Here is a 24,333-nt window from a genome sequence, read left to right as displayed (position 1 = left end):
TATACGAGTGCTAAGTAGGGAGCTATTGTATCAGCGTAATCTGAAAGGAACCTATTCGGTATACAATCTGGGCCTGAAGACTTGCCCGTATCAAGCGATTTGAGGTGCTTCGCAACGCCTAAGGTGTGTTCGTGTTTCAAATTCTGGAATATTCCATTCATCTTCCCTGGTGAAGTAATTTCGGAAAACTGCATTCAATAACTCCGCTTCAGCAGCACAGTCATCACCAACAGTACCATCAGCAATGTGCAGCGAAGGTATTGAATGCATCTTGCCGCTTGTGCACTTTACATATGACCAGAATTTCTTCGGAATTTCTACCAAATTTCGAGACAATGTTTCATTGTGGAACCTATTAAAGGCACCTCGCATTGAAGTCGGTGCCAAATTTCGCGCGTCTGTAAATTTTAGCAAATCTTCAGGATTTTGTGTTCTTCTGAACTTCGCATGCTTTTTCCGTTGCCTCTGCAACAGAGTTTGGACCTGTTTTGTGTACCACGGGGGATCAGTTCCATCCCTTACCAATTTATGAGGTATGAATCTCTCAATTGCTGTTAATACTATATCTTTGAATTTGAGCCACATCTCGTCTACATTTGCATCGTCAGTTCGGAAGGAATGGAGATTGTCTCTTAGTAAGGCTTCTAGTGACACTTTATCCGCTTTTTTAAATAAAATTATTTTGCATTTGTTTCTGGTGGATTTGGAAGAAATGTTATTGAGCCTAGCTACAACGACCTTGTGATCTCTAATCCCTGTATCAGTCATGATGCTCTCTATCAGCTCTGGATTGTTTGTGGCTAAGAGGTCGAGTGTGTTTTCGCAACCATTTACAATTCGCGTGGGTTCGTGGACTAACTACTCGAAATAATTTTCGGAGAAAGCATTTAGCACAATCTCGGAAGATGTTTTCTGCCTACCACCGGTTTTGAACAAGTATTTTTGCCAACATATCGAGGGAAGGTTGAAGTCCCCACCAATTATAACCGTATGAGTGGCGTATTTATTGGTTACAAGACTCAAATTTTCTCTGAACTGTTCCACAACTATATCATCGGAGTCTGGGGGTCGGTAGAAGGAGCCAATTATTAACTTAGTTCGGCTGTTAAGTATAACCTCCACCCATACCAATTCGCACGGAGTATCTACTTCGACTTCACTACAAGATAAACCACTACTGACAGACACAAACACTCCACCACCAATTCTGCATAATCTATCTTTCCTGAACACCGTCTGAGACTTCATAAAAATTTCTGCAGAACTTATTTCAGGCTTTAGCCAGATTTCTGTACCTATAACGATTTCAGCTTCTGTGCTTTCCATTAGCGCTTGAAGCTCGGGGACTTTCCCAGCACAACTACAACAATTTCAACTACAATTCCGACTGTTCCTTGATCCAAGCACATCCTGTATTTGCCATGCACCCTTTGAGATTGCAGCCCACCTCGTGCTTTCCCGAGGCCTTCTAACCTAAAAAACCGCCCAGTCCACGCCACACAGCCTCCGCTACCCGTGTAGCCGCCAGCTGAGTGTAGTGAACTCCTGACCTATTCAGCGGAACCCGAAACCCCACCACCCTATGGCGCAAGTCAAGGAATCTGCAGCCAACACGGTCGAAAAACCGTCTGAGCCTCTGATTCAGACCCTCCACCCGGCTCTGCACCAAAGGTCCGCAGTCGGTTCTGTCAACGATGCTGCAGATGGTGAGCTCTGCCTTCATCTCGTAAGCAAGACCGGCAGCCTTCACCAAATCAGATAGCCGCTGGAATCCAGAGAGAATTTCCTCAGATCCAAAGCGACGCACGTCATTAGTGCCGACATGTGCCACCACCTGCAGCTGGCTGCACCTTGGGCTCTTCATGGCATCCGGAAGGACCTTTTCCACATCAGGAATGACTCCACCCGGAATGCACACTGCGTACACACTGGATTTCTTTCCCTCCTTAGCCGCCATATCCGTAAGGGGCCCCATTACGCGCCTGACATTGGAGCTCCCAACTACCAATAAGCCCACCCTCTGTGATTGCCCGGACCTTGAAGACTGAGAATCATCCTCTGAAACAGGGCAGGCAGCTGCATCTGGCTCAGCCAGAGACAGTGCCTGAAACCTGTTTGTCAGACGCACAGGGGAAGCTTTCTGATCAGCCTCCGGGGACGTCTTTCGCTGCCTGCCACGCCTTGGAACGACCTCCCAATCAACCACAGGCGAGGGCTCAGCCCACTGCGGGCAGCAACCGGGGAAACCACAGCGGCAGACCGATCTGGGGACAGACGGGACGAGGTTGACATCCCCGTGATACCCAAGTCCGGCCCCCCACAGTGGTGCCCATTGGCAACAGCCTCAAGCTGTGCGACCGAAGTCAGCGCCGCTTGCAGCTGTGAGCGAAGGAATGCCAACTCAGCCCTCATCCGAACACAGCAATCACACGCAATTTAAGTAAGAATCTATGAAGTAAACACTAAAGCGCGATGCTACAACTCTCAAATACTATAATACGCCCGAAATTTATGAATTAAACAATGCAAGTACCCAAAAACACACAAAGAAATTAAGAATTAAACTATGTAACAAATAAGTAAGCTAGGGGTATACGACTTGCTGCTGCAGCTGCTTATCCAACGGCGGCAGGGAGCACACTGGCTGTGACCAACCGACACTGACCGTTCAAAACAAAAACAGAAGACCGACAACTACGCGAATTTACACTATTCAGGTACTAAAGCGCGATGCTACAACTCTCCTGTTTCTCCCATTATGTCTTGCAAAACTGCTTCCTACCAAGGAAAAATTTTGTTTTGTGTGCATAATGTCAGCACTATTTATTTTTTTTATTTTTTATTTTTTTTATTTCTGTAAAGTCCTCCATCATTTTTCAAATTATCGGTTTTGTAAAGGAGTCTGAAGTCACCGGTTTCCTCCCAAAATTCTTAGCATTCTTTGTTGGCAACTCGAGTAAACTAAGAGGTTTATTTTCATGTTCCTTTCTTATGCATCCTATTGTCTTAAGGTTCGAGTTTCTTATAGGTTTCCGCTCTTGGTTTCGGACTGGCAATATTAGCCAACAGATATTCTTGTGTCGACTCTTTAATACAATCTGTATTCATGTTACAAATAACCAGACATTCTTCACTCTTTTAGTACCGCCACTTTGTACTGTGCACATTTACTTGCAATGTGGTATGCTTATCAGTCATTTCCGAATAACTAAATATATCACTAAAAGTGCAAACTCAAATTCACTGACGCTGTAATTAAAAATAAGAGAAAATCAATATAAATTACAGCACACTGCACTACACTTCTTGAAATGAGTAACAGAATTTGGATGTGCCTTTAGTGTAGTTGCAAGGTTCTTCTCAGAAAGGCCACCTCACCTATTATAACTGTGGCTTGCTCATGAATTTACTAACAGGTTATACCACCTTATTTTTTATCTTGTCCATTCAATGTCTTTGTTCTTTCTCTACTAAATCTGTATTTCAAATGCCTCCAGCCAGTTTTTTCCTTATTACCTATGTTTCAGCACCATATAGATGGTTACTTCATACACAACACTTTGCATCTTTTCTTCAAATTTTAGCAGGAAACTCCTTTGATTTCAAAATGTCTCATTTGCCATTGCAATGCTGATTTTAATTTATGTGCTGCACAAACTATTGATCCACCTTTGTTTTAAGTTTTACCTAGTCTGTGAAGAATGCTAGAGTAGTTCTTCTTCACTACTCTACTACCACCTACAAAATAGTCTGTTGTGTAGCTTGCTTTCATTTCTACAAGCAAGCAAATATATTAGCAAGTAAGAAAAGCTTATATACAGTATTTAAGAAAAGCTTATATACAGTATTATATTAACATAACCAACTAACTAAACCACTACTATTCAGCTCCAATCAAAGAAAACATCACACCCTCAAGTGGTAGCAGCATAGTGTAAGCATAATGTGTACAGTGCTAGTTAGAAGACCGTCTGCAATTCCTAACAAAGACACCAAAGAGCTCACCCACAGTGAATGGGGTTACAGTAGTTGAAACAATATGTGTAATATTACCTACTTGCCAGAAAGTAAGGTCTAAAATATTTAGTTTTTTTATTTAAAGTTCTGCGAGTCAGTTCTAATTATAGTACTTCGAGGTACTGCATACCAAAGTTCCAGATTTTTATCTGCATTGTTCATCACTATGAAAAACAGCAAAATGGGTAAAAACACTTATGCATACAAGAACAATACAGAAAATGCATACCTCCAGAATGGCTGTCTCCTCCATAGCCGTAGCCTCCAGAACGACCACCTGAAGAACCTGAACGATTGCCACCACTTGTTTGACGATAATCACGAGCACCAAATCCTCCACTACCAAACCTATTTAAACAAAAATAAAATCAACTTATGAACTGCCAATTACATAAAAAGCCTAACTAGATCTCCCCATCAAGTGCGCACAAACTTGCAGACTAAAACCAATTAAAATTTGGGCATCGTAATTAACTTAAAACTGTTTACACTAAAAAAAAAAAAAAAAAAAAAAGTTCACTTGATTAGAGACAATTCATAAACAAGGTACTACAACTAACCGTTTATTACTACCACCACGTCTTCCACTCGATGGCATCCTTGAGTCACTAGCCAAGGATTGTAACCAAGATGGTAACTCTTGTTTTGTCTCCTGTATCAATTCCACCAAATCTCTTACCAGGTTCTTGTTCTTTTCATTAAAGAAGGATGTTGCCAAACCTAAAAACATAGGTCATTTTTTATTAGAATATTTGTTTATCAAACTCAACTCAACAAAATTTAATTATTTAACTCCTGCACATGTACACACACTACAAACTGTAAGGCTCTCTATCACTTTGAAAATAAATTCTCAAAAATACCCAATCTTTTCCCCCCCCATAACACCATTCTGCCATTTAATCGACAAACAGGACAATTCAAAAAGGGGGACTGCCCTCAGTAGTCTAGTTTATAGAGGCGAAGGATAAAAAGCATGAAGATATTTTTTATCTAATCATTAATGTTCAACTTTTAGTCATAACCCAATCTTTCAGTGGGTTCAGGGCAAAGATTGTACTATATCTGTGTCACTACAGGAATGAAAAATTAAAGGAATCATGTATTGACTACAGAAATCAAATACAATTATCAGATGACCAATGAGATTTGACCATAAAGATGTGCACTAGCAATTGAGGAAAAACAACTTAGTGTGGAAATGTTTAATCAAAATACTGTATGATGCAGCAGACAACCCTACAGTTTCAAGTTTTACTTGTGCAAGATTGCTAGATCCTAACCATATCCCAATAAATGACAAATCAAACTTATCTTCATCTCCTGAAGTTATTCAGATTACAGTTTATCACCAGGTTTGAGATTAGAACAGTAACAGAACCAGTGTAGAACAACTGAGGTTGTTCAATGCAGTAATTTTGGATGCACGACCCACTTAAAAAAGTAAAAAGAATAGTCAATTTTTAGTTATTAATCAATTAATTTAAATCTGCACATACGCATGTCTGAAATTGCAAAGTTCAGGCATGTATCACGTCAGCCTTGCCTATTTCAACATAGCATGATGCAGGTCCCGTTGTTACTCTTTCTTATATTGGGATTTTTCCTTTGACCTAGAAACTACATTCCTCATACATTTACTGTGATCAGGGTTGCCACAAGTTTCTCCAAGTGAAATTCCCTGATTTCCAGACAACTTTTATAGCATTTTTCCCCGACAAATTTTGAGATCTCAAGAGAAAGTAAGGACATAGGTTGACAAAGAATGTAAGGACTTCTGTCGTAAGTACTAACATCAACATCTTTTCTAATGAAATGTTTTCAGATGGAGAAAGCAAGCCAAATAGTGTGTGTGTTTCATTAAGATAACTTAATTCATTTCAATAAAATGAAACAAATTTGGTGACAAAAGCATGCATTTCCTTCAAGTACCATAACAGATTTAGAATACCTTCACCTTTTTCAGAAATAACCTGAGAAAAAAAGAAGGCCTCTTTAAAGACGTGTATAAGGCAGGGAAGAGTTGAGTAAACCAACACTATAGGTGACCACCAATAAAACGTTGGTTTAGCATATTTGTTATTGTCGGTTATTACCGACTGTGTTATGTCTATTATTTTAAAGGTACTGCGCGACTTTCTTTCGAGAAATACATGAGCACATTGCATACAAGCCACCTGTGACTGCCATCGTCCATATTTTCTAATATATAAATTATTTTTGAAGTGCCAATATGTACTAGAATAAATAAAATTTGTATAAAATGTGGCATTGTACAATGTACTTGCAGTGAGACAGTCACAATTCCAGAAATCCATCACCAGTGCCCTCTGGCCAGCCAAGGAGCATAAAGTCCTGGGTCTGTGGATAAACTACAAAAATCCATTACATTATGCTACACACAAACAGACCCGACCTGCGACAGATCGCTGAGACTAGATCCAATAGGCAGGGCTTGCACATTGGTAGGAAACAGTGGGCTTCAGATTAGCAGGCCCAATCCATAACGGATACCTGCAGAAATGGCTTGCGGTTTTGGCCCGTCATGGGAGTCCACTCATGTGGCCAGCTATTCATGTGTCACAGATACAATGTTGTTGAAATGAGACCACAGTGATCAATCCATGCAACAGATAACTTGTGCAAATACTCTGAGAACCAATATTAATGACGATAGGTAGCAACTCACCATAAAGATGATCTCTGAGCTGCAGACAGGCTGGTAGAAAAGACAATAACACACTCAAATTTTTGGCCATAGCCAAAACAATATCGCACAGATATACATTCACACAATCACTCTGACACAACTCATGCACACATGACCACCATCTCCAGCCACTGTGTCAATAATCTTCAAGAATCAAATCCAAACAAACCATTCCTCATGCCTCCCTGCCTCTAGTCGGCAGCTGATAGGCTAGTGGCAAGAAGTGATGGCAGCACTGAGTGCAAGCTGAGGGAGTGGTAGGAAGGGAAGAAGCAGTAACAATGAGGGAATAGTAAGCAGCACACAAACTCTGCTGCATCCAGCCAGCAATATGCACAACATCTCAATAAATAAACCATTTCATCTACTGAAACAATAGTAAGATTATGTGTTTTTTCAAATTTCCCTGACACTTCTGAAGTTTCCTGAACTTGTGGCAACCCTGGTGATGTATCACACATTTATCTGCAAATAACACTCCTGAATAAGATATAACATTTGGAAAATCTGACAAAAAAAAGCTCAGCAGGTCACAGCTTGCTGCTCTATTTTGTTGTCAGATAACTCATTTGCAAACATTAGTCTAAATTCATCCATTTTGAAATCTACACTGTTCCTCTTCCTTTTTCTTAAGTAAAAGAGACACTTTGGACACCCAGTAGAGAGCAAATTCAGGGAATACAACTTCATACAAGGAGGTTCCACATAAGCCTACTGTGACTTCCATGAAGTGTTCACTGGAACTTTCTTTAAACACTGACCTAAAAACATACTTCATGAGTGTTTTATTTTTTCAACAAGCTCCAATAATCTAAGGTTTCTGGAATCCATGATTTCACTGTTTTCACAAAAAAAAAGGATAATATTACATGGAATAGAGTCAGGCTCCGACTGCCATCCGGTATACACCTGGATAGTAGCAAGTTACATAGCTGCTTCTGTGTTTTCTTAGTAGCTTATTTCTTAAATTTCTTGTACTTTAACTTAAAAAAATAATCACGCATATTATTAGCTGCAAAGAGATGCCAGGCACTCTGTAGAGTGATTTTCTTTTCTGCTGAACAGCCAGCTACAGAGATCAAAAGGCATCAGCTTTCATTGGCGACACGTTAAGAGGTTAGCAAGTTGCACAACTAGGATTCTTTCTGTGCTCTTACAGTCAGTTCTTCAGTTGTAATACTAGCATGTGTAGGACATGCACAGGCAAAGTGTGGCTGCAGGAGGAGCTGGCCACAATTCGCAAAAAGCTGAATGTGCTTTTGTTGACAGTTAGCCATCTTCAGGCTGCTGCCTAAGAGTGCAGCAGTGGCGGAGAATCTTGGTACATCACATGGGACACCTAAGGTGTCACCTATTTTGACCACCGGCTCTGCTGCCGGAGTACATCCTAGTGAACGTGATGCAGCTATCTTCTCTCACAGGAGGATGATTGGCAGGTGGTAATGCTTCTGTGAGTGGACAGGTGGCAGCTCCTTTAGCAGGGTCTGAGCAAGTACATGGAGTGGGGTGGGGAAGGATTTACTTGTTATCAGAACCTCTGACATTAGGCACATAATGGAGCCCCTTGGCAGATAGCACTCAGGGTGGAAAGAAAGCCAATGTGCACTTTGTGTGACTGCTGGTGGGCCTCATCCGAGATGTGGAGGCGGCCTTGGCTGTTGCTCTTAAGTGTGCAGGTTACATACAGGCTGCTCGCTGAAGTGGTGGAGGCTGCTGGCCTCACGAATGGGGTGCAAGCAAAGCTCCCAATTTGCAGCACTGTTTCCAGAGTCGATCAGGGTTCTTTGGCTTGGAGATAAATGGAGGGTCTCAAGCTAGAGCTTCATCAACTCTGTGACAGTCTTGGCTGTAGATTTCTGGAACTGCGTTATCAGGTGGGGAAATGCAGGACTGCCTCTGAGAGGTCAGAGGGATGCACTACATGAAAGAAGCAGCTACCTAGGTTAGCAGAGTAATGGGGAGTGCACATAGTGAGTTTTTTAGGCTACTGTATTTACTCGAATCTAAGCCGCACTTTTTTTCCGATTTTTGTAATCCAAAAAACCGCCTGCGGCTTAGAATCGAGTGCAAAGCAAGCAAAGTTCTGAAAAATGTTGGTAGGTGCCGCTACAACTATAACTTCTGCTGTCGAATATATGTAGCGCTACACAGATATGCTTTGTAGGCACAAAGATAAATACTTTCGCCAAAACCCATTATCCAACGAAGTAAATACAAATTCCGTATTGTTCATCTTCGAATGTAGCAGAATTTCAATGTACTACGAAAATCCGACTGGCAAGACTGTTTAGGATGTTTGTCAATATGGCCAACTCTACGTTCTGAATTTTTTCCTACCAGTGAGAAGAGATGGTTGCTAATAGGAACCTGATGAAATGTGAATCACATGCAGTATTCTCTTCACCATAAGAATAATCGAATATAAACATTTTGCCATGTATTCTTTCGCGTTTGCTGCTATCTCATTTAAATCCTGTCTGCCTAATAAACTACCAAACTAGAGTGAGACAACAGCAAACGCGGAAGAATATACGTATCGTGTCATGTTTATATTCGTATTATTCTTATGCCTATTGTGATACAGTCAGAAATGAAGCACGGCAACTGACTAGATTTTTAAATCTAAGATGACTAATTTCTGTGCAGAATTTGATGTACTAAAGATGCGGCTGCAAAGATTTTCAAACGGAGAAAAATTTTCGCCGAACTCTCGTTCAGAACATGTTCTCTCATACGCAGTCTATTATTTGGTTCTTGTTGATCATTATCAAAGAAAGCAGCAGTGTAAGTAACAACAAATAGCAGTCTCTTGCCATTGTTTCGCTAATGACATGATTCCTCTCTCTCTCTCTCTCTCTCTCTCTCTCTCTCTCTCTCTCTCTCTCTCTTTTTTTTTGAAAGCGGCGGTAGCGCGCACAAAAGCAAGCCGTGCCGCGAGCGGCGACAGGCCATAAACACGCACTATCAGTTTGCGACAAACAATGCATGACACAGTACAGTAATGAATTTTCAGCTTAGGATGACGTGAACACCTGTAACAAAGAAAACGGCACTTATCAGATCAAAGCAAAATAAGCAATCGATTCAAACCAGACAGAGCACGTGAAAAAGGAAGGGTACTCGTATAAATACGGACGGAGCGCCTGACGCATAGCAATGGCTACCTGGTAAAGCTTAACTGCTAAGCTTACGACTCGAACCAAACTACTGTCGCTGTATCGTCATTCATTCGACGTAAATTGTGTCTCATACTACAATGGACCAACGTTGTTTCGATTTGGAGGTGCGGCCTAAAACTTTTCTCCCCCCTCGAATTTCGAGTCGCAAATTTCAGGTGCGGCTTAGATTTGGGAATTTTTTTTCCCTTTATTTCGAGTCTCATTTTTCACGTGCGGCTTAGATTCGAGTAAATACGGTAGGTGACAGATCGACGTTGTCTGGTGAACACTTGCCAGTTGACTTGCAGATAGTAAAAGGAGACCCTGGTCAGTGAAAGCACTTCAATTGTCAAAATTTAGTCAGTAAATTGTCGAAGTATTCATAATGAAGCCCAAAATTTACTGCCCTCCAGGGGACTGCTCATGCTCAAATTATTTTTGGGCCCGAGAGCTGGCTAAAACTAAGTAGACTGTTCTTAGATGTTTAGCAATTCATAGAACATATACCAAAAAACAGATTTATGCCATAGGAGGGGGGTTGACAAAAATATTTTCTCTACTGAGATCCAATTTGAGTGTGACAGTGAAGCTATCTGGTCAAGTATAACATGTCTAGGTGAAAACAAGTTAATCGTTTGATGTTTTTACTGGCCACCCGATTCTGCTGCGATGATTTTAAAATCACTGAAGGAAAGTCTATAGACAGTGATGTCAGAATAACCAGATATGAGCTGGAGGTGACTAACCTACTGGGCACAGACTGGGACATCTATGGATTCATTGCAGGGAGGATACAGGCAGTCTTTTGAACACTTTTCTGAAAGCTATCTTGAGCAGCTTATGAAAGAGCCCACATGCAATGGACATAAAAGACGTTATAGCTACGAACAGGGCTGACCAAACAGATAGCATCAGTATGGAGACAGGGATTAGTGACATGGGTATCATGGCGACTTTGGTAGCTAAAGTTAATAAATCAGTCAAGAAGGCTAGGAGATTATTTCTTTTAGTAAGAGTACATAGATAGTTGTTACCATCCAACTTAGACAATGAACTGATATTTTGTTCCAGCACGATGAACATGGAAGGAGTTACAGCCAAAGCTTAAATGGCTTGCAAATCATACGCTGGAGAAGTATGTGCCAGTATGTACATTAAGGATGGAGTAGACACACTGTGGTTAACAATGAAGTTCAAAAAATGCTAAGAAAGCAAAAGCTGTTGAACACACAGTTCAAAAGAATGCGGAAAACACAACAAGCAAAAGTTAATAGAAATTCGTGCGCCTGTAAAAAGATCGATAATGAAGCTTACAACAACCACGACCATCATAACTTAACAAAATATCTTGACAAGAATCTGAGATTATTCTGGCCTACATTATTTCGCTAAGTCAGTCTAGGCTTCTATCCAGTCACTTGTTGGCCAGTCTGGTTCAGCAGTAGAATATAGCAAAATTAAATGCAAAGTTTGAAACACTCATTTAAAAAATCATTCATACAGGAGTGCTGTACAAACATACCACCACTTCACCATCACACAGACTCCTGTATGGAGGACACAGTAACAAGCATCTCTGTCAGAGAGAAATAACGGAAAGAGTTGAAAGCAAATAAGTTGCAACATCTTGATGGACTCCCAGTTTGATTTTAGGGAGAGTGCTCTACAGCAATGGCCCTTTACTTAGCTTGTATTAATGTCAATCTCTTGCCCAGCAGAAAGCCCCAGTGCTGGAAAAAGCACAGGTGATTCCTGTATATAAGAAGGGTAAAAGAACGGACCTGAAATTTTGCAGACCAATATACATAACATCAGTTTGCTGCAGAATCTTTGAACATATTCTCAGTTTGACTATAATAAACTGCCTTGAGAAGGAAAAGTTTCTGTCCACAATTCAGCAAGGTTTTAGAAAATATCACTCGCGTGAAACTCAGCTTGCGCTTCTCTTATGAATGAAGGGCCAATAGGCAATTTCCATATCCTTAGTTTTCTGTAAAGCATTTGACACAGCACCACACTGCTGACCATTAAACATACAAGCATACAGAATAGGTTCCCCAGATATGCGAGAGGCTCTATGACTTCTTCAGTAACACAACAAGTACGATGTCCTCAACAGCGAGTGTTCACCAGAGGCAAGGGTATCATCACAAATGCCCCAGGGAAGTGTGATCGGACCGCTATTTTCTATATACATAAATAATCTAGCAGCCAGAGTAAGTAGCAGCCAGAGTAAGTAGCAGCCAGAGTAAGTAGCAGCCAGAGTAAGTAGCAGCCAGAGTAAGTAGCAGCCAGAGTAAGTAGCAGCCAGAGTAAGTAGCAGCCAGAGTAAGTAGCAGCCAGAGTAAGTAGCAGCCAGAGTAAGTAGCAGCCAGAGTAAGTAGCAGCCAGAGTAAGTAGCAGCCAGAGTAAGTAGCAGCCAGAGTAAGTAGCAGCCAGAGTAAGTAGCAGCCAGAGTAAGTAGCAGCCAGAGTAAGTAGCAGCCAGAGTAAGTAGCAGCCAGAGTAAGTAGCAGCCAGAGTAAGTAGCAGCCAGAGTAAGTAGCAGCCAGAGTAAGTAGCAGCCAGAGTAAGTAGCAGCCAGAGTAAGTAGCAGCCAGAGTAAGTAGCAGCCAGAGTAAGTAGCAGCCAGAGTAAGTAGCAGCCAGAGTAAGTAGCAGCCAGAGTAAGTAGCAGCCAGAGTAAGTAGCAGCCAGAGTAAGTAGCAGCCAGAGTAAGTAGCAGCCAGAGTAAGTAGCAGCCAGAGTAAGTAGCAGCCAGAGTAAGTAGCAGCCAGAGTAAGTAGCAGCCAGAGTAAGTAGCAGCCAGAGTAAGTAGCAGCCAGAGTAAGTAGCAGCCAGAGTAAGTAGCAGTCAGAGGCTGTTTGTCAATGATGCTGAGGTGTATGGAAAGGAGTCAGCATGGAGTGACTGGAAGAGGATACAAAATGACTTAACACAAAATTTCTATTTGGTGTGATGTACATCAACTAGCTCTAAATGTGGACGATGTAAGGTAATGTAGATGAGTAGGAAAAACAAACCCACAATGTTCAAATACAGCATTAGTAGTCACGTCGATTCAATACCTAGGCGTAGCATTACAAAGCAATATTAAGTAGTATGAGAAAGTACGAATTATAGTTGGAAAGGCAAATGGTCAACTTTGGTTTATTGAGAAAATTTTATGGAGGTGTGGTTCACTCGTAAAGGAGACTGCATACAGGACAGTAAAGTGACCCACCATTGACAACTGTTCAGATATTTAGGACACGTACCAGGTCGGATTAAAGGAATACATCAAAGAAATTCAGAGACGGGTTGCTAGATTTATTACCGGTAGATTCGAACAATGTGGAAGTATCAGAGAGATGCTTCAGGAACTCAAATGGGAATCACTGAAGGGAGGGCGATGTTCTTTTTGAGGGGCACTATGGAGAAAATTTAGAGAACCAGCATTTAGGGCTGACTACAGAATGATTATACTTTCTGCCAACATACATTCCACTAAGGACCACAAAGATAAGACATGAAATTCGGGCTCATACGGAGGCATATAGACAGTCTTTTTCCCCCTCACTATTTGCCAGTGAACAGAAAAGTAAATGTCTAGTAATGGTACAGGGTACCCTCTGTCTCACACCAAACGGTGGCTTGCAGAATACACATATGGATGTAGATGAAAGAAAAATGAATGTGAAAGCTACTGACAGGGAAACTGGAAAGGCATTTTATGCTTGGCACATTAAAAGCAGATGCCACCTTAGGCAAGTGTTTGCTTGATTGGTCTCAGCACACAAGGAAATTAAGGCTGGTTCTGAATGCTAAAAGCAGGCTGGTCTCCTCACAGAAAATACAATTGATAACTTTTAGATACAATGGCCAAATTAAAACATACTGTGTTTTTTCCACAATTCTATACAAGATTAATACTGCAGGAGCTGATGTGTTCCTGGTGGTCTATGACTGAGGCACCAAAATGTTGAGGGTCTTGAATACTTTCGCTTTGTGATGTCTTAGCTGTAGTAACCAAGTCAACTGTCTGACAAAATGATGCAAGGAATCTCAATGAGATGAAAGCCGAGAGCAACGCACCTGACAGCAACTGTTGTGGACCGAAGATGGGGAGAACAGTGAAAGATAATCACATTCATAAGAATTTTTTTCTTAAAAGAAAAAAAAAAAAAACACATTTGGTTCTGTGCCCAACCTACCGTATTTACTCAAATCTAAGCCACACTTTTTTTCCGGTTTTTGTATCCAAAAAACGGCCTGCGACTTGGAATCGAGTGCAAGGTAAGCAACAGTTCTGAAAAATGTTGGTAAGTGTCGCCACAACTAACTTCTGCCATCAAATATATGTAGCGCAACACAGATATTAGTCTTGCGCATAATAGTTCGCGACTGGGAAAATTCAGTTTAATTCGTGGTTCCGTCGCGAACTAGGTCGCTCTTTTAGTTCGTTATCTCCCATCTCGATTTCCAGAAAGACCGTTAGCTAGCTTTGTTACCGCTACTGCACACGCTCTTTCATTCATTACGCTAGTCTTTTAAATAATGACCAGTGTTGCCAATACCTGTATTATTACAGTTTTATGTCAAATAATTAGACTTCGAAAGGGCAAATAAACCAGTCACTTACACAAATGGGTAAAATGGGGTAGTCAACTACTTTACTTTACATACAGTGCACTGTTAGTATTTTAATTTTAAAATATATTTATTTACTTATCAATCAGTTCATTGTAGGAATATTACTTACAGAATATGCTAAATGTGTTTCATTAACAGAAGAAACACTAACACTTATAACTTGTTACCAAACAATTAGACATACAAAAAATAACTATGACCCGAGTAAGATCGTATTCTGAAGCATACTTTTTGCGTTTTGCATAATCATTCTTTAAATAATCAGTCTTCTAATTTTCAAGTGAAATATTAGAAAAAATTGCATATTATTATGTAAAAACATCAATTTGGAAACTTTGTTCCCTGATAACAGTGTTCTTCGTTCATTAAGGATTTGTCCGATCGCCGAAAAAACGCGTTCGCAGGGTACTGATGTCGCTACTATGCAAAATCTCTTTAACACATATGCATATACATGAGGATGTAACTGATGACACTCGTGCCACCACTCAAGCGGATCATTTTTTTCGATCTAAATACTCTTCATTGAGGTATCTATCGAGTTCGCGAATACCAGCAGCAAGTTGGTTATCTGGTCTAGTGATTTTTCTTATTTCTTGGTCATACTTGTCCCATATAGAGTCTTTTTTTTATTTTCATTACTGCTGTTACTAGAACAAGACGCCAAAGAGTCGCTAGCAATAGGGTCAGCCACTAAAATATCTCTATTCTCCCTCTGAAGTAACTGCACTCTGCCAACTTTATTTTTGAGGCATTGTATTGCAACTTCACAAGCTTTTTGATTTCTAAATCCTCTCTGTCTAAATCGGGGGTCCAGAATAGTACACTCAGCATACAGAATGTTACTATCTAAATCTTTAGAACAGTCTTCCATGTCTTTCTTGAGAACTGATTGCACAGCGACAATTTTTTTAATAACATAATAACTTTTGACAAAGTCACATTTCTTTCGGCACTTATTTCTACCGCAATTTCATAGACTGGACTAAATAAGGGCACAACTCTTCTTACTTGCCAGTCACTTTCTTTTATTGTTAGGTCAGAGCGCAGAAGTGCTAACGTAACAATCACTGCATCCTTTACCTTCATTATTCGCTGAAGCATGTCAAAAGTAGAATTCCAGCGGGTCTGGACGTCCTGTTTGAGCTTGAGGACAGGCCGATGCATTTGCTGTTGTGTAGCAATAAGGTTTTTTTTGATCTTGTGTACTACGATTGAAAAACTCTACAATATTTTTAACTTGCGCCAAAACGTCAGATATTTCTTTAGTAGCTTCTTGTACAAGAAGATTTAGAGAGTGGGCGAAACATGAGACTGATCGCCACTCACCAAGTCTGACAACAGATAAGATATTTGCAGCATTATCGCTAACAATAGCAGCATCTTTGTGGGAAATATGCCCGTCTGTCATAACGTCTTTCATGAAATTGCACAAGTTTCGGCTGGCATGCCACTCTTTATAATTAATACAACCAAGTAATGCCGACTGAAGTTTAGTCTCTTCATCTATAACGTGGGCTACAATGGCTATATAGCTTTCATTATTCCTTGACGTCCAACCATCAGTTGTGAGAGAGAATGCAGATACAGCTTGCACCTTCTTTTGTACTTCATCCATTATGTCATTGTGAACCCTCGATATTAAATTTTACGATAACTTTTTTCTTGATGGAAGTTTGTAGTTTGGGCACTGAGAAACTAATTCTATCAGTTTTCAAAAGTCTTTTTCTTTCACAATTCGTAGAGCGTGATGCCCTTTAGCTACCATCTTGACAACTTGTCTACCTATTTCTTCAACCTTTCGGACTGACGGTGGTCTTTGAATATATTGGTTCATTGATTGTTGGGAGGCTGATACCGAAATAACATTCTGCAATAAGGATGTAGTTTGATTTGCTCGCAGTGAATTTAAACTTGACACTATCGGTGGTTGCCTTTCCATCGTTATTGGGATTAAATTGTGTTTTGATTTCATATGCCGGGTAAAATTTCCATTTGAGCCTCTTGCAATACTTATTAATGTTGAACAGTGGTTACATTTTGCTTTTCTTTTATCTGTGTCTTCAGTGATGTGTGTCCACAAGGAACTATGTTTCCTTTTTGATGACATCGTAATAAACAGCCTAAAACAAAACATAGTAATCTTATAATCAACCGACACACATTACCGTACTCCACACCATCGCATTGTAGAAGCCCATTGTTACATAATGATAGTCATTTTACATTACACATTTAAGTACTGTACTTACCTAACGCTGTGTACGATTTTACTTCTTGACAGTATGGTCATATGTCAGACACTGCAATGCAGAATACCGTAAAACAGAAAATTTGCAGCACTGAACTATGTAACTGCAGCTGGCAGACGCTCAGCACGATATTACACTCATTAGCGAGCCGGGGGGAGGGGCGGGTCACGTGATTTTTTTTAAATTTTTTATTTTTATTTATTTATTTTTTTTTATTTTAAAAGCCTACTGCGGGCTCTCACTCCGTCTCGCTATTGTCCTTCCTCCGTCTCGCTATTGTCCTCCGGTCTTCAAAAAAGAGCGAATGAACTAAGTATTGAGGTTATCTGTGAACTAGTTCGTGTAGTTCGCCTGTGGGAGTGCTCTTCCGAACAAGTTCATTTGCGAACTACACAAGACTAACAGGTATGCTTGGCAGGCACAAAGATAAATACTGGTGCCAAAACCTCTGCGTCAGTAAATAAATTAAAAAGAAAAGGTAGAAGAATGTAAACATTATGCCATGTATTCTTTCGTGTTTGCTGCTATATCATTTAAATCCAGTCTGCCTAATAAACTACGAAACCAGAGTGAGACAACAGCAAACGCGGAAGAATATACAGGGCTATTACAAATGATTGAAGCGATTTCATAAATCACTGTAGCCCCATTCATTGACATATGGTCACGACACACTACGGATACATAGAAAAACTCCAAGTTTTGTTCGGCTGAAGCCGCACTTCAGGTTTCTGCTGCCAGAGCGCTCGCGAGCGCAGTGAGACAAAATGGCGACAGGAGCCGAGAAAGCGTATGTCGTGCTTGAAATGCACTCACATCAGTCAGTCATAACAGTGCAACGACACTTCAGGACGAAGTTCAACAAAGATCCACCAACCGCTAACTCCATTCGGTGATGATATGCGCAGTTTAAAGCTTCTGGATGCCTCTGTAAGGGGAAATCAACGGGTCGGCCCGCAGTGAGTGAAGAAACGGTTGAACGCGTGCGGGCAAGTTTCACGCGTAGCCCGCAGAAGTTGACGAATAAAGCAAGCAGGGAGCTAAACATACCACAGCCGACGGTTTGGAAAATCTTACGGAAAAGGCTAAAGCAGAAGCCTTACAGTTTACAATTGCTACAAGCCCTGACACCCGATGACAAAGTCAAACGCTTTGAATTTTCGGCACGGTTGCAACAGCTCATGGAAGAGGATGCGTTCAGTGGGAAACTTGTTTTCAGTGATGAAGCAACATTTTTTCTTAATGGTGAAGTGAACAGACACAATGTGCAAATCTGGGCGGTAGAGAATCCTCACGCATCCGTGCAGCAAATTCGCAATTCACCAAAAGTTAACATGTTTTGTGCAATCTCACGGTTTAAAGTTTACAGCCCCTTTTTCTTCTGTGAAAAAAACGTTACAGGACACGTGTATCTGGACATGCTGGAAAATTGGCTCATGCCACAACTGGAGACCAACAGCACCGACTTCATCTTTCAACAGGATGGTGCTCCACCGCACTTCCATCATGATGTTCGGCATTTCTTAAACAGGAGATTGGAAAACCGATGGATCGGTCGTGATGGAGATCATGATCAGCAATTCATGTCATGGCCTCCACGCTCTCCCGGCTTAACCCCATGCGATTTCTTTCTGTGGGGTTATGTGAAAGATTCAGTGTTTAAACCTCCTCTACCAAGAAACGTGCCAGAACTGCGAGCTCGCATCAACGATGCTTTCGAACTCATTGATGGGGACATGCTGCGCCGAGTGTGTGAGGAACTTGATTATCGGCTTGATGTCTGCCGAATCACTAAAGGGGCACATATCGAACATTTGTGAATGCCTAAAAAAACTTTTTGAGTTTTTGTATGTGTGTGCAATGCATTGTGAAAATATCTCAAATAATAAAGTTATTGTAGAGCTGTGAAATCGCTTCAATCATTTGTAATAACCCTGTACATATCATGTCATGTTTATATTCATATTATTCTTATGCTGAATAGCGATACAGTGAGAAATCTAGGATGACTAATTTCTGTGCAGAATGTAATGTACTACAGAGGTGTCTGCAAATATTTTCAAACGGAGAAAAATTTTCGCTAAACTCTCGTTCAGTACATCTATCATACGCAGTCTATTATTTGGTTCCTGTTGATCATTATCAAAGAAAGGAGCAGTGTAAGTAACAACAAATAGCAATCTCTTGCCATTGTTTCGCTTATGAGACAATTCCTCTTTTTTTTTTTTTGTAAGCCATGGTAGCGCGCACAAAAGCAAGCCATGCCACGAGCGGCAACAGACCGTAAACACTCATTATCAGAATGCGGCAAACAATGCATGCCACAGTACAATAAGGCATTTTCAGCTTAGGAGTGACGTAAACACCTATAACAAAGAGAACGGCACTTATCAGATCAAAGAAAAATAAGCAGTCGATTAAAACCAGACGAAGCGCACGAAAAAGGAAGGGTACCCGTATAAATACGGACGGAGCACCTGACGCATAGCAATGGCTACTTTGTGAAGCTTAACTGTTAAGCTTACGTCTCAAACTAAACTACTGTAGCTATATCTTCATCCATTCAACTTCAGTTGTTTTTCACATTACAATGGACCAACTTCGTTTCGATTTGGAGAGGCGGTCTAAAAACTTTTCTCTCACCTTGAATTTCGAGTCTCTAATTTCAGGAGCGGCTTAAATTCGGGAAATGTTATTTTCCTTGATTACGAGTCTCATTTTTCAGGTACAGCTTAGATTCGAGTAAATACAGTATTAATTGCAGCTACAGCTGATTAGTTTGTCTGTAAGTATGGAGGAAGTTTCCTAACTGGACAAATTTTTGCACAAAAAGAAAACAAGGAAAGATTTCAAACAGTGGAATGTATAGAATTAATGGCTATTTTAATTAAGGTCATCTCTTTAAGAAATCCCTTGTATGGACTGTATCTTACTCTATCGGTAGGGGAAGGGAAAATTCAGTGGAAACAACAACGCGAAAATAATCCAAAGTTATCGGTTTTTAGCCAAATTACAAAAAACCAATGATTTTTTAAAGAGGGATCAGATAATTTTTAATTTTGCCAGACAAAAGTGTTATAATTCTGAGGACAGCAGTTTACTAATATTCGTAAATGATAATTATTCAATGGTGAAACTAAATTTTTTCCTCAGATACCTTCAAGCTCATATTCGTGTAGCCTTAAAACAACGGTTCATTTCACCTGTGCCAAACTTTGATAAGCTCACGAAAACAGTGCCGAATTTGGTAAAAAGTAATAACAAATTTTGACTAAACACAAATTTTAGCAAAAGTGGGCATAAAAACAACACCAAACCCAGCAAAAAGTGATACCGACTATGGCTACAAAATAAAACCATTTTTTCATGTCCCTAGCTATAGATAGAATGTGATCAAGTTGGTACCTAAAAATGTAAGACAATAAATGAAGATGGAGGCTCGAGTGCGGCTTCAGGAGAAAAAAAAAAAAACACGAAGTTCTGTTCTGTGTTACCTTTTCAACAGCTCCATCCTGTATGGTCACCCAGTCAAAGGTGGAATGATTTCTCCTTTATACACCCTGGAAGCTGCCAATAAGCTGCTTGGTTTATCCAAGATTCATGACAATAAATTTCCAAGTTCTTTCCCACATAGCTAGACAATTATGCACAGTTCATCATGCAGTCTAAAATACTCAGAACCAGAACGAATGATCCTATTACAGCTTACAAAGTCATTAAGAGTGACTTGCACTGAGAATTGGGAGACTTCACCTGCTTGCCTTTGTGCACCTAAACCAAACACTTATGTGTACCATTGTAATAGTTAGTACCTTAGCTGGCATGGAACCTGCTTGGACAGTGGCAGTTGGAATTTTATTTCCTCGTAAAGATGAGAAGTTTCAAACAGGGAATTGCAGTCTACTGTCCTCTGACTTTAGACATTGTCAGTTGTCCTATTGTGTACATTAAAGCATGTAATTATCAATGAAATTAGCCAACAGCCATGTAATTGAGATATTTTATTTTGACTACCAGTTTCAGCATTCCACTCTGCCATCTTCAGGCCCCTGCATAATAAAATAGTACATTTGTAGTGTATATCAGGGAGTATTAATCCTCCGACTGTTACGCGCAACGCTGGCGGTCGCGCCACTCACCGTGCGCTAGGTGCTGAATGATTCTGGTGCACTCGCCACGTGCAATACTTCCAACACACTTGTTTTTCGGCTTTTTATTTTGTTCCGGTCTTTGGAAGAATTGGGGGTATTTATTTGCAATATTTACACTTCATTATGTGATGTGTGATTTTATTATAATGTATATACAAATAAAGATGTTTACAAATGTGATGTACTAATACATTCTGTCAAAAGAAGGTTTAACAATTTTTTACTACTGAAATTGTGTGTGGTAAGTTTTGAAGCACAGGTAATCACAAAGAGTTACATTGCATTCCTTGCAGCACAACTTAGTTTGTTTTGTAACAGCATTACGAGCACAGACTATGCAAGTCTTGTACTTTTCCCACTGATCTGGTAAAGGTGACGATACATTTAGTCTTGTTGGGTACTCTTGCCGTTTAGTACCATATGCTTTCTTGCGATCGACATAAAGAGTTGCAAAACTTTCTCTACTGACATTGAGATGAAACTTTCCATACTTCATTTTCGTCCCGTATTTCCGGTTCAGGCAAAAGGCATTGAACATACCATCAAAACACGTAAATTCACCACGCATAAACAAGCGAAGTAAGTCCCGCAGAAAGGTGCAAAACTACAGCCTGACAAATCACAGTAGTGTCCTCTGTTGTGTCTAAAACAAATTAGTCATACAAATGCTATGGGGGCACGCCAAAAGCGCTGACATCGATTTAAGTGGTAGTGTTCTGCATATTGAAACGCCATCTGTTGCAGTTAGAGCAAATGATAAGGTGTGGCGAGAGTCCGTCCGTAGTCTTGCAAACAAGCACAGCTTAACAATAGGCGAGCGAACGTCTCAGAACTTCTGAGTGGTGGTGGTGGTGGTGGTGGTGGTGGTGGTGGTAAGAAGGAGGAGGAGGAGGAGGAGGAGGAGGAGGAGGAGGAGGAGGTGGTAAGGAGGAGACTGGGGCAACGAGGGGGGAAGATGACAAGCTGCTTGTGGCCGCATGCAGATGGGTACAGGGTACGGCAGCTAGCTGCAACACAGAGATTTGGGGGGAGGACAGTGGTGTTGGAAAGGTGAGCAGGAAAGGAGAGAAGTAGAGGATAGCAACATGAAAAATGACTAGTGAGAGCGTCGGTGGAATAGAACAATGTGTAGTGCTGGAGTGGGAGGACAGAAGGGGACAGGTGGGCGTCAAGCGTAATAACATGAGACTTGGGGGGGGGGGGGCACTGATGACAGAAGGCATGAGTCACATTTCAGTGGTGTCGGTGGACTATCAGCAGGATGGGTTTCACTAGACATGGCCTGCACCTCAACAGGTATGAAAAGGGGAGGTTGGCAAAGCTTATAGGTGAGAGCATAGGTGGGGGGGTGGTGGGATCACTCATGGGAAAATTCCTGTACTAGTGGGTGTTAGAGCTGCACCTTTTTTAGATTGAAGTCAGCTGATAGGTATTCCTGCTTAAGGGAAGTCTTTCTAACAAAGAAACCACTTTCGACAAAGCTTAGGTATCCGAGTAATGAGGGAATTAGTATACTTCATCAAAACATACAAGGTATTAGAGATAAAGTTAGTGAACTGCTTATAGGTCTTGACTCTGAAATTATTGGTATATCTGAACACTTCTTAAATAAGGAGATAATTCAGAGGCTTCCTTTACCAGGATACAGGTTGGCTGGCAGCTTTTCCTAGGAGCTCTTTGCGGTGTGGGGGAGTAGCCATGTATGTGAAAAACGGTATCCCATTTGAGTCAATTGATGTTTCAAAGTACTGCACTGAAAAGGTGTTTGAATGTTGTACAGGTGTGGTTAAATTTAGTGGAGTTAAACTTCTAACTGTTGTTATTTATATATCCCCAGACTCCGATTTCACAACATTTTTGCTAAAGCCAGAGGAGGTTCTTGGTTCACTTTATAGGAAATACAAAAAGTTAGCTACATGTGGTGACTTCAATATTAATTGATTAAGTGATTGTACAAGGAAAAGCTGGTAGACCACCTTAATTCATATGATCTTATGCAAACCGTATTCTTTCCAACGAGAGTGCAACAGAACAGTACAACAACCATAGACAACATTTTTGTTCATTCTCATTACTAGAAGGGCATTCTGTTAGCAAAAAAGTGAATGGCCCTTCAGATCATGATGCACAAGTTTTAACTCTAAAAGATTTTTGTGCTGCAACACATGTTAAATATAGTTATCAACTTTTTAGGAAAGCTGATCCAGTTGCTGTAGAGACCTCTGTAAACCTTATCAAGGAACAAGAGTGGCAAGATGTTATAGTGCTGATACAGTAGACAATAAATATAATGCTTTCCTCAATACTTTTCTCGTGCTCTTTGAAAGTTGCTTTCCGTTAGAACGTTCAAAACAGGGTACTAGCACAAACAGGCAGCCTGGGTGGCTGACTAGAGGGATAAGAATATCCTGTAAAACAAAGTGGCAATTATATCAAAACGTTAGAAACAGTCAAAATCTAAATGCAGCAGCCCATTACAACAGTATTGTAAGGTGCTTAAAAAAGTTATTAGGAAGGCAAAAAGTATGCGGTATGCAGATAGAATCGCTAAGTCTCAGGATAAAATTAAAACCATATGGTCAGTCGTAAAGGAAGTGGCTGGTCTGCAGAGACAGATCGAGGATATAGAATCAGTGCATAGTGGGAATGCCCGTGTTACTGATAAGTCGCATATATGTTCAGTATTTAATAATCACTTTCTGAATATAGCAGGTGAACTAAATAGAAACCTAGTCCCAACAGGGAATCATATAGCGCTCCTAGAAAAAAGTATCCAGAGACTGTTACCTGAAATGCTCCTCCATGATACTGACAAGAGGGAGATTGAGTTAATAATTAAATCTCTAAAGACCAAGAACTCTCATGGATATGACGGGGTATCTAGCAGAATACTGAAGTATTGTTCTATGTATGTTAGCCCAGTACTTAGCCATATCTGTAACTTTTCCTTTAGGAGTAATCGGTTTCCTGGCCAATTAAAGTACTCGGTAGTGAAGCCACTTTATAAAAAGGGAGACAGGGATAATGTTGACAATTATAGACGTATGTCTATGCCATCTGTGTTTGCTAAAGTTATCGAGAAGGTTGTATATACAAGGTTACTGGAGCATTTAAATTCACGTAATTTGCTGTCAAATGTACAGTTTGGTTTTAGAAATGGTTTAACAACTGAAAATGCTATATTCTCTTTTCTCTGTGAGGTTTTGGATGGATTAAATAAAAGGTTGCGAACACTAGGTGTTTTCTTTGATTTAACAAAGGCTTTTGACTGTGTTGACCACAAAATATTACTGCAGAAGTTGGACCATTATGGAGTAAGGGGAGTAGCTTACAATTGGTTCGCCTCTTACTTTAAGAACAGAAAGCAGAAGGTAGTTCTCTGCAATATTGAGAGTGGTAGTGATGTTCAGTCCCA

General features: G+C 40.5%; 1 protein-coding gene across 1 annotated transcript in view; it reads right to left on the bottom strand.

Moving 5' to 3' along the window:
• Nucleotides 1–24,333, bottom strand: part of LOC124777709 (ATP-dependent RNA helicase DDX3X) — a 175,174-nt gene that overhangs the window by 41,385 nt on the left and 109,456 nt on the right. Inside the window, exons 12-13 of the mRNA XM_047253205.1 lie at nt 4,578–4,737; nt 4,247–4,365 (exon numbers count right to left, since the gene is read on the bottom strand). Of these exons, the coding sequence (XP_047109161.1) occupies nt 4,247–4,365; nt 4,578–4,737 (279 nt within the window). The remainder of the gene's footprint in view (nt 1–4,246; nt 4,366–4,577; nt 4,738–24,333) is intronic.

Source organism: Schistocerca piceifrons, chromosome 2 (genome assembly GCF_021461385.2).
Source record: "Schistocerca piceifrons isolate TAMUIC-IGC-003096 chromosome 2, iqSchPice1.1, whole genome shotgun sequence".
NCBI lineage: Eukaryota > Metazoa > Arthropoda > Insecta > Orthoptera > Acrididae > Schistocerca > Schistocerca piceifrons.
The sequence above is the reverse complement of the archived record's forward strand: the minus strand, read 5'-3'. Positions and strand labels throughout refer to the sequence as shown.